Consider the following 11,264-nt stretch of genomic DNA (forward strand, 5'->3'; position numbering starts at 1 on the left):
TTTCTGAAATACTCAAACTAGCCCATCTGGAACCAACAACCACGCCACGTTCTAAGTCACCAAATTCACCTTTGTTCCCCATTCTGATGCTCAGTTTGAAATTCAGCAGATCGTCTTGGCCATGTCTACATTCCTAGCAGAGACTGAAGACAGCAAGTGCCTTGTCAAACATGTTTTTCTTTAGCATGCCAAGCATTTACTGGAAGATGTTTTTAACAAGGCATTTAAAAAAAAAAAAAAAAGTGCTGACAATAATGAATCAAATCCTTGTAGTTCTGAAGGGGGCTTTTTGTTCTGCAACAAAGTATTCCCACCTTTTAGCTTGCAGCAGCGCCTGTGTCAGGCCTGCAGAGGTATAAAAAGCTGCAGGTGAATGTGAGCTTCAGAGAATCTGAGGCAGAGACGAGTCTGTGCATCATGGCCTTCACACTGGTGCTCCTGCTGCAGCTGCTCCTGGTCTCACTGGCGTCTGCCTCTCATCACATGGGGGGAACCGCAACCTACACCTACAGAGGAAAAACCCCTGACGGGAAATATATTGTAAGTCAAACAACTTCCAATGAAATTCAACTTGCATAAATGATCGTGTGCAAATTCATGAGTTTTAAATATCTATCTACTAACTGTATGATGTATTTTTTTCTTTTGACTATCTTTTCAATCAATCTTGCCTTCATTTTTTTTTTACATTCTTTTTGTCACCCATTTATGAGTGCAGTACAAATAAAGCTTTAGATGATGAAGCTGTTCTAAGGTTGTCACATTACAAAGACTGAAACTTGAATTACTTTTGCAAAGATAACACCCTCCTGATACTGATTTTGACCGCATGCTGTATGTTTCAAAATATAGATGAATGCCTATTTTAAAATTTCTATGACAACCAACCACTTCTCAAGGGTAGAAACCTGAGACATATTCAGGTTATTTTTGTTAATGCTGGGGAATTATTGAACATGACTTAGAGAGTATCAAGTTTGAGAAGAGGACATTTTTGGGTTAGATGTCAAATCATATGGATTGCTTTGTGTAAATGGTCAAGTTCAAACTGTTTTTGATTTCTCCTTTCATTACTTTAACAAGTCCACTGAAACCTTAAAGGATGCTTTTAATTAGATAAAGTTGGTTTCGTTTCGACAGCTCACACGCAGCACACTGATTAACGAAAGCATGTGAATTTAACACGAAAGCTAATGAATACAATATTGTTATATGGACATTTTAGCACACAGAAATTACAGTAAGCCTCTCTTAACTTGCACTTTATATAAATCCTGACATAATCTTTCGAATGGTTTGTAGCTTTATCAATAAAATTGATTGACTGATTGATTGACCTTTCTTTAAATATATTGAATTGCAAAGATACATGCAGTTTTTGTTTTGATTGTTTGCTGAATTTCATCTAAAAAACAACCTAACCACAGAATTGCTCTATCCTACAGGTGGACTTTCACAACAGGGACACCTACGACCGCTGTTCCTACTCACACTACTGGTCTTGTTTCCAGGGTCAGTGTGGCTCAAAAGCCAATACACAGCGTGGGATAATAGACAACAGCACCAATGCTCCGTCTAACGAAAAACTTTGGTGTGAAACTGAAACAGTTGATACCAGACACGTTCCCAGTGACAAACCTTTTCAAATGAGGTGAGATTTTTCATCATATAAGCATTGTTGCTGCAGGATATGTACTTAGTCATTTTTTATTCCATTTTAATCATCATGATAAATTAAAAACGATCCAGAATGTAAATAATATTGAACGTGAAAATGAATAGCAGTAAAAACTGTGAGGTGTTTATAGAGTGGCAACCTCTGGACAATATACAGCAGGAGATAATTACAGTGAAAAATAAGTGATGGGTACTTAAGTACTAATTGTTGCTGTATTATAGAATCATTTCAGTACTTGCGCGCCGGCGCCAGCTTTGTTACAGGCTTTAATATTTCAACTTGTGCAATACTGCCTACTGCTTACTAACCCGACTGTTAGTATGCCGTTAGCAATGTACTTGACTACGGGGCATGTGATGAACTTCCACTCCGAGCTAGGTTAGATAAGGTTGCTACCTTATCTAACCTAGCTAGCTCCATCGTCGGTTATATATTGTTATAAGCACATATTTTATATGTTGTTTGCAACAAATAAAATGTATTTCAGTATGATTACTTTGATTTCGGATCTATGTCACTTTATTTTTCTGAGGAAAATATTGTAAAAAAAAAAACAAAAAAAAAAAACGAGGACACATATTGGCAGTATTTGAGTGTTTAGAATATTGTAAATGCTCATCCCTATTTTCAACCAATAGTTCTGACATTATAAACCAGACTGTCCTGCCTAGCAGCAATGCCTCTAAATACTTATCTACTGATCCATGAAATAAAGACAATATTTAAGTGTTTTCTTCACACTTTCCAGGGCAGCTAGCTGTTGTTGGATTACCGCACGTAATGCATTTGCTTCAAATTGGAGGCTTCTGACTTCGGTGGATTTGGGAACCAGATCTGACACCCAAGAACCCAACAGATCACCAGACATCGCCATCCTACCTGTCCTAAGGTGAGTCCACTGCTCTGAGCATGAAAAGTTTAGGCCCTTTCATAATTTTGATAGTTATATGTTGAAAATGGCTATTTCTGGCAACTCCAAAAGTAAATAAAAACACAAACTGTAGCAGCCATCTAGCAGTGACAGTTCACAATTACAATAGCAAACAAAGACTACTACAATTACACTGATTGCGTCATGAAAAAAAGATTTAAACAAATGCAATCAAATCATTTAAAAATGAAATACTTGTATGAAAAAGGTCAGCTTTAAAATTACGATGGTTCAGAAAACATGCAGAGTTTACAATATTTTTTTCAGTCAGAAAGATGTAAAAGATTTTACGACCTGGGATGATTTAACAAAACTTATAGAAAAAGGTCATTTCTGTTGCCCCCTAGTGGTACACAGAACAAACAAAAAGAAAACCATGCATAGCTAAGAAAAATGAATCCTTTTCATCATTAACAACAATAAAATTATTCTTGATCCTGTATGTATCAGAAATCCATGTTTTACTTTTACATTTTTGCAAATTAGTCTGTTACTATTCTTTTGTGCTATCTGTTGAAGAGTTCCTCAGAACTGCCCACGGACCTACAAGCTGACTACCTTTGATCCTGACGGTGACAAAGTTCGATGCCATTACGGAAAAATCAAAAATACAGATTGTGGCACATGTGACCAACCTTCAGGCTTCCACTTAAATCCGGTTAGTTTTAAAAGCCATATCCTTATTCATAGTACAAAACTGTACTGATGCTGGGCTTCACCTAAATCCTGAATGTTCATATTATTAGGACTCCTGCACGTTACAATACTACAACGCCAGTTCTGACTACAGAAGTTACGTGTTTGAGATGGTGGTGGAAGACTTTCCACGAGGGCACATCACTCTGCAATACTCCGACGGATCTCAATCCTCCAAGAGTCCAGCATTGACGACAGCAGCACCAACAACAACAGCAGCACCAACCACTCCAGCTTCTCTCAGTAAACTTCCCCTACATTTCTCCTTCCTTGGTAAGTCAGATCTAACTTGTATAAATAATTGTCTGACTATGATTTTCAAGAATAACTTAATAAAAACAACTTACTAATCCTATTTTGCCACTCACTTACTAAAAACAAATGTGTACAGTAGAAATAGATGATCTGTCCAATAAAAAATTACATAGCAACCATTATTACAGTAATGTAATAGAAAAAAACAATTTAGATTCTTTGACTACTCTCCCCCATTAATAACAAAAAAGACAATTAGAAAATAGTGTTTTAATTTTTCAAAGAACAGTACGACATTTTAACATTACTTGCCGTTCCCAATCTGAGAGCTTGTTAGGAGAAAGTACCTTCATATAGGTCAAGCAGCACAGTAAAAGCGTCCCAAGCAGAGACAAACGTCTGGCCTCCTTTTTCATTAAGCTCTCTAAAGTACAAGCTCTATGCTTTCGCTCAGGTTATCAGCCATTCATCTTAACTCATAAGGCGGAGTTTGGACGTTGTCAAAAACCACCATTGATAAGAAAATGAACAGCTATGATTAAGGGTTAACGGACATTTGCCCAGCTCTGCTATTAAATAAACAACCATCTTTTCTCCTTTTTCTCCAGTGGACAAACCCGTTCCCTCATGTCAGCCGGGACACTACTTGCCTAAGTTTGTAAGCCCAACACCTGAAAACGGAGCGCACATTCATGCAAAGGTCGACATGGAGGTGGAGATCAGAGTCAGAGCACAATCTTCACTTTCAAAGTAAGTGAAACAATGCAGCAAATCATTCTCATCATTTTGACACGTAAAAAAAACCTGGGAATGTTTGAATTTCTTGTTTTTATGCAGAATACAGGACATCATCTTCAGCGGGCCACTGAATACCACAAACCACAGGACCACCCATAACGACTTTGTCATTACATGGACACCAACTTCAGACCACCTGGGAAATCATTACGTCATCTGCTTTGCTGTAGAATCAGTGAGCGGGTAAGTGTGTTCAGCTTATTTACTTTTAATGATAGTATTAGAGGGCATATTCATCATTTTAAACAAATGTTCGTATATTTTTAGAAATGATAGGCACTGATATTACAATGTTACAATTCACTTATCAGACGCTTTTATCCAAAAAGACGTAAACACTAATCCATTCAGCAATGCGGGTTAAGTGTCTTGCCCAAGGACACATAGGACATGTTGCTCAGCTGGGGATTGAACTCTCAACCTTTTGGTCGAGAGATGACAACTCTACCAACTGAGCCACAGCCACCCATATGATATGATGCAATACAATACCGTACAACTGAAATGATATACCATATAATAGGATGTGAAATTATATGATGACAAATTATGATAGAACAAAATATGATAGAAGGATACCATACCATATAAATGATAATATAAAGAATGTTACGATTTGTTCAGGTATGATGTCACAGGTTATGATACAATCAGTGGGGTGCGATAGAACAGGAGATACAACATGATGGAGAGCTTGGTGATGGTTTTGGGTTGGAGCTTTTGATCAGTGCAGGACTCAGATGCAAAATCAGGTACAAAGAGTTAATTAAGTGTTCTTTCATAATTTTCAGGGCTTATGTCTATCAGTCAGACATGAGGTGTGTAGTTGTGGACGTTGGAAAGAAGCAAGGTGAGTCTAATTGTAACTTCAGCGTAAACATTTTGTAGTAGGTTAAGGCCATTTCCACATGCCTAAAGCTTTGTTAAAGTATTGGCTTCAAGCATCTTATACATTACAGTAAAAAATAGCTATGGGGTTGTTGTCCTTATCGCAGCAGCCCAAGCTTACTTTTTCACATTTCCAAACAAAAGTCCATTATAATACAAATAAACATCGAATAGAAGACATACCAAAGTAACAAGGAAAAACAAAAGCAAAGGGGAATGACCAAAAATGGAGAGAGCAGGTCCGGGGTCAGCTGGGAGTCCAACCAGGCGAGCAGAGCAGACCAAGAGGCCGACCAGGTACGTTGAGCAGTTCCAAAGGCTTACCTGGCAAACTCAGGAACAGGCAAAGTTAGGACCTCAGACATGGTACCAGAAACATGGGTCAAAGACATTGGACCAGTGAGAGGAGGAACCAGGACAGCCAGGCACCCACAGGACCACCTAGGAGGAACCAGGAATCAAGGTGGAACCTGGGTGTACCTCCCTCTCTGCAACAGGGGCTTTAACGCGCTCAGCTGAGTAAAGGGGGCAAATGAAGCTCTGTCGGAACATGGGGCAGAAGGAGCTCTGCAAGGACAGGGAGTAGGCAGTTCTGGAAAGCCGGGAGGTCAAGGCTCTGGGAAGACGGGAGGCTTGTCCACAGGCCAGGTCAAGTAGAAAGGCAACTAAAGCGCTGTATCCGTGAGCCCCAGTGACCATGGCAAGTCGGGGGTTCCAGACAAGGGAGATTAAGAAGACTCAAAATCATAAAAATCAGCTGGGTCCATTTTGGTCAGTTCATTCTCTCACCAAAAATTGTCCAAACAAAAAAAATCTATGAAATTGGCGAAACAAGGAACTATGAGGAAACAGCATAGAACATGAGTAGACAGACGTTTGAACTGACTCAGCAGGTAAGAGACTAAATACAGGGGGCAATCAAACACAGGTGAGACTAACAAGACACAGCTGAGAACAATGGGGGCAATCAAAAAGGTAGGGAAACCACATAAAGTAACATTGGAGGTGATACAAAAAGGCAAGAACTACAAAGTAAAACAAGACGCACTAAACCCATGAAAATTAACAGGAAACAAAAACATGAGAATACAACTAGGCCCGTTGGAAAAAAGCAAGGTGAGTCTATTTGCTTGAGGCTATTTATAACAAATGCCTAATGCTTTGTTAAACTACAGTTCACAGCTTAATTCATATGCTTTAATTAAATGAAAAGAGTGCATTTCTATTTCTTTTTCAAGTTGAAGCCAATGTGATCTGCAGTCAGTCCACGATGAGAGTGGAGATTGAGAAATCTTCATTCCCCCGACTCAGCGAGGATGATTTACGGCTCACTGACCCCTCAAACATCGTCTGCAGCCTGAAGACTCATTCCAACAGCACTCATGTCATCGGCATCATCCCTCTCAACTCTTGTGGCACCCAGATCGAGGTAACACAGGGTCATATGCTTCATTTGTTAGATGTTGCTTTTCTGTCTCATAAACAGCAACTGAATATACAACCTCTAACTCTGCAGGAAGATGAGGAATTCCTAAAGTTCAAGAATGAAATCACCACGTTTGATAACAACAGCAACAACAACCTGATCACCAGAACAAACCTGCTGGAGGTTCAGTTCTACTGTCAGTATCCCAAACGAGGGAACGTGACTCAGAGCTTCACAGCACACAGGAATTCAACCACTGTGTGGGAGAAAGGCTTCGGCAAGTTCACGTACCAGTTTGAGTTCTATCCCAACGTTCAGTTCCAGACCATGATCGATCCACACTATTACCCTCTGGAGTACGACTTGGGGAGCCGCATCTACATGCAGATCGAGGCCACGTCTTCACTAAACAACACCGAGCTGTTTGTGGAGTCCTGCAGCGCTGCACCGTATGACAACCCCAACTACATGCCAGCCTACCCTATCATCCAGAATGGGTAAGTGTGCTTATGACCCCTACTAGAAACAGGATACAACACGGAATTTAAAAAGAGTTGTTTGACTTTACATGCCATTTGTGACTAAGTTTCCCAGAGATATAATGGGCTCCATCTCTCCATCTTTTTAAGACAATGGATGGATAGGTGGACATTTTATATTTGTATGTTTCCTCTCCACTCACCAATGCAATATGACTGCCCGAATTCAAAGAATTACAATGGAATATTCTCCCAAGGCCTTTTTGGTAATTTTGAAAATACAAATACACTACACTGAGGGACTAAATAGGTAAATGGTCTATAAAATGCTTCTATAGTCTTTCGACCACTCAAAGCGCTTAACACTACATGTAATTTACTCATCAACACACATTTTCATACACAGATGGCACAGGATATACCAAGTGCCTTGAAGTACTAAGCCTGCACACTGACAAGAATGTGCATAATATTGGTCGAAGTTCAAATAATGATAAAAATTGTGATAAACAAACAAAAGATAAAGAGTGCATGTTAACTATAAAGCATAGTTTTGATTTCTATCTGATGTTCTTAATGATTTACACAATATCTGTGTTTGAAACACATCCCTCTTGAATTTAATAGATACTTTTTTTCACAACTTAATTAGCATCAATTGATCTGACAGTACATGATAACTTAATCTGACTGCATCAAAATGGTGTGAAGGCATGACCATTATACCCAGGTCAACATCCAGCATGTAAAAATGTACACGTGCTGAGTAACAAAGCATTGCTTACAGACTCCATAACGATATAATCGCGATTAACTGCGCAGACCTACTAAGTACTTGTCTAGTACGCAGTACTACTAAGTCACATTCACTAAACCTTCCTGAGTAATTTGGCGTTATATTTCTTGCAGAGGACAATGAACCCTAAATTGAAATCCTGGATAGGAACCAGGAAAAAAAGTCACTGTCACCTCCCCATGAAATGTTTATCATTGTTAGTTAAAGACAACCCGTTCTCCACAACATTTGACATTACACAAAAAATATTTCTTTTTTTTTTTCATTCATGCTCTCAACTGTTCTGGCTGTACTCATTCATTGCCATCTTTGTTATTTAACCTTTTTTCCAGTATTTTCATGACAGAGACAATGATAATCTGTCCCTGTAATGGCTTCCATTTCCTGATAAAAGAAATATTAGAAAGGTTATATTATAATGTTAATTATTTACTCTCAATAGGTGTAAAGTGGATTCGACTGTTATCATCCACTCCCCTGACCACCAGAGACAGTTCAAGTTCAGCATGGAGGCCTTCAAATTCATTGGATTACATGACCAGGTGACGAATGCATTTTTATGTAATAATTGTCCCACATAAATTGAACATGTATTATTATTGGTTTTATAAAACGTGGAAGCAGGATAAGTAAGTGTCCCAAGCAACGTTAAGCAGATATGGGACCATAAGAGTTTTCTGTTTTGTATCCTCTTCTCAGGTAACTTGTTAAAACAGTTTTTCTGCCCTCATAATGACAGCATGTGTTGTTGTATTCAGGTGTATATCAGCTGCTCAGTCCTGATGTGTCAGGCAGGAGAACCCAACACCAGGTGCTCACAGGGATGCATGCCAATGAATCAAGGCTCTAACAGACGTAAGAGAGAGACTGTCGGCCAGACTTCATCCCACCTTGTCTCCCAGGGTCCCCTGCGCATGAGGAGGTCAGCAGAGAGAGCAGAGAGCCCAGGTAAGAAAACAGGAGTTGTTTTGTTTACAGCACACCTGACGTTTTTCAAACCCAGTTAATCTTTGATGAGGTCAAAATAAAATCTTTCACTTTTTTTCTCCAGTGATGAACCTGAATCTGAACCTGGTTTTCATCGCTGGATGTCTTGTTGCAGCCGTTGGCATGATCAGTGGAGTGGCCGTGTACAAAGCCAAAATATCAAGGGTCAAATACCAACCTCTGGCCACATTTGAGGATTAAGACAGCTGCATGTGCATCTCTATTAATTACACAGGAATATAGTTATTGGGATTTTTTCTGGTAAGGGATATGGGGTCTTGTTGTGTCTTATTATGTGCACTTCAAAAAGAAGTTATTTTTTACTGATACTCATTCCGCCACATGGTATAGTCCACTGGGGGTCGCGAGACACTTCTCAAAATGTAAAATGGTTTAAAATTGCATATTTTACCCATTATTGTGAAAATACATACAAATAAGTAGTTGCTTACAACAAATTACAAACATAGTATGATGGTGTTTGGGATATTGTGTGGTGTTCTAATGCCAATGTTTGGATATGACTTATAGTGTGTGTGGCCGTGTGCAATGTTAAATGTTTTAACCAACTCCAGGGACAATGGGGGTCCCCAGTCTATAGCACCATTATATTGGGGGTCACGGGCTAAAAAGTTTGGGAACCCCTGGTACAGTCTACAACTTTTGAATTCAATAGGTGATCCATGGAAGAAATTCCGATATTAAGAATGATTGATCATGATGATAATCAATAATAAAACTTATTTTCTCACACATGTATGTCTCTCCCTCATCAGTTTCACCTCCGTCGTGTTTGTCACACCTGTGTCCCATCACTCCAGGTTTATTTAGTGTCTTTATGCTTTACCTTCTGTGTCAGTTCATTGTCAGAATGTCCCTGTTGTCCATATATTCCTAGTGTTTCTTCAGTTTTTTCTCTTCTTGGATATGTTAGTGGACTTCTGTTGGGCTTTGTTTTTTTGAACTGGAAAAAGTAAGCTTTTGTGTTATTGCCTTTTGGTCTTTTTGTTTAAAAAATGATTTGTATTAGTTCTGCACATAGGTCCAGTTCCTTTTGATTTGAATATTGGCACAATTTCTTACTTTTACTGGTGCAGTCTCAGTGCTATGCTGACTCAAAATCCTGAAATCAACTGTGTGTTGACTGTGGCGTTCTGACAAATAAAAAGATACAAACGTTAAAGTATTAAAAACGGGTAATAAAATCTTAAACTGGAACCTGAAGCTGACAGGAAGCCAGTAGAGAGAAGCCAGTACAGGAGAGAGTCATGTCATGTTGTCTCTTCCCAATAAGAAGACCTGCAACTGCTTCATGAATGACTCTCTGAAATACCTTTGGAGGAAAATAGGTCTTTGTCTTACCTTAACAGTCTCAACGGAAAAGAGCTGATCTTGACCACTGTGCTTACATTATATTTTGCTCCTATTTGTGTTTTTTATCTATTTTACTGTTCATTTTATTCACATTCATCCTTTATATTGTGTTTTAAACATTTCCAGCACTTTGGTCTGTTGAGGTTGTTTTAAAACAAACTTTGACTTGACATCACTTGACATAGGTTCCTCAAATGTGTTTTTTAAGGCCAGACCCAAACTGCCCCGCCTCTGCTTGAGCAATTGGCTGCTACCCAGAATTTACCTGTTTAAAATACAAGAATGTGGCAGGTATGAATGTAACACAGGTCGATGATAATCTCTTACTTAGGGGAACAAACAAGTTTGTATGAGAATGAAAAGGCACTGGGATTGGACAGCAGCAGCAGGTGTTTTGAGTCAGCCTGCATGTTTTGTATGTTGGGTTCGGATTACATTTATAGACATACTGATTAAACATCACCAGTACAAGGATGTGCTCCGCTCTCTGCTGTCATGACTGTGAGCATCGTGGGGCACGCTGAGCTACACCAACATACAGTACATTGCTGCACAAATGCGCACACACACTGGAGCGCCAGCCAACACACGCACCTTTTTACTTTAAGTGCAACGGCACAAAGTTGATCCGTGATCCGTACAGACCAAAGACTGCACATATTAGGTACGGACCGAGTCAGGAACACACATGATCCGGTCAAATGGTCGGTTCAACTTTACTCCGTTCCCACTCATTGTGTCTACAGCTAACTTAACAATAGCAATGTCATCTCAGCCTGCTAAAGTAATGTAGAGGACAAAAACACATTTGATATAAACGATATAAAGTATGGCACATTTGGGTTTTCTATCAGCCTGTTACAGTCTATAGATGTAGTTAAAGAAAGATGCCCAAGTATTGCGGGAAACACTGGAGCACATAAATGGAAAACAAACCAGTGTCAAGTTCTGAGATT

At 39.2% G+C, this 11,264-nt stretch overlaps 1 protein-coding gene across 1 annotated transcript; it reads left to right on the top strand.

Annotated features, from left to right (window-relative positions):
- Positions 1-381: 381 nt before the first annotated feature.
- LOC109993440 (CUB and zona pellucida-like domain-containing protein 1) lies at positions 382-9,982 on the top strand. Its single transcript, XM_029279822.2, has 13 exons — positions 382-540; positions 1,446-1,651; positions 2,427-2,567; positions 3,129-3,267; positions 3,356-3,578; positions 4,169-4,310; positions 4,398-4,541; positions 5,150-5,208; positions 6,485-6,675; positions 6,763-7,169; positions 8,390-8,489; positions 8,706-8,895; positions 8,999-9,982. Exons 1-13 carry the CDS (start codon positions 418-420, stop codon positions 9,133-9,135), a joined length of 2,202 nt encoding a protein of 733 aa, XP_029135655.2. The 5' UTR covers positions 382-417; the 3' UTR covers positions 9,136-9,982.
- The last annotated feature ends 1,282 nt before the right edge of the window (positions 9,983-11,264 follow it).

The sequence above is a fragment of the Labrus bergylta genome, chromosome 3 (genome assembly GCF_963930695.1).
Source record: "Labrus bergylta chromosome 3, fLabBer1.1, whole genome shotgun sequence".
Classification (NCBI taxonomy): domain Eukaryota; kingdom Metazoa; phylum Chordata; class Actinopteri; order Labriformes; family Labridae; genus Labrus; species Labrus bergylta.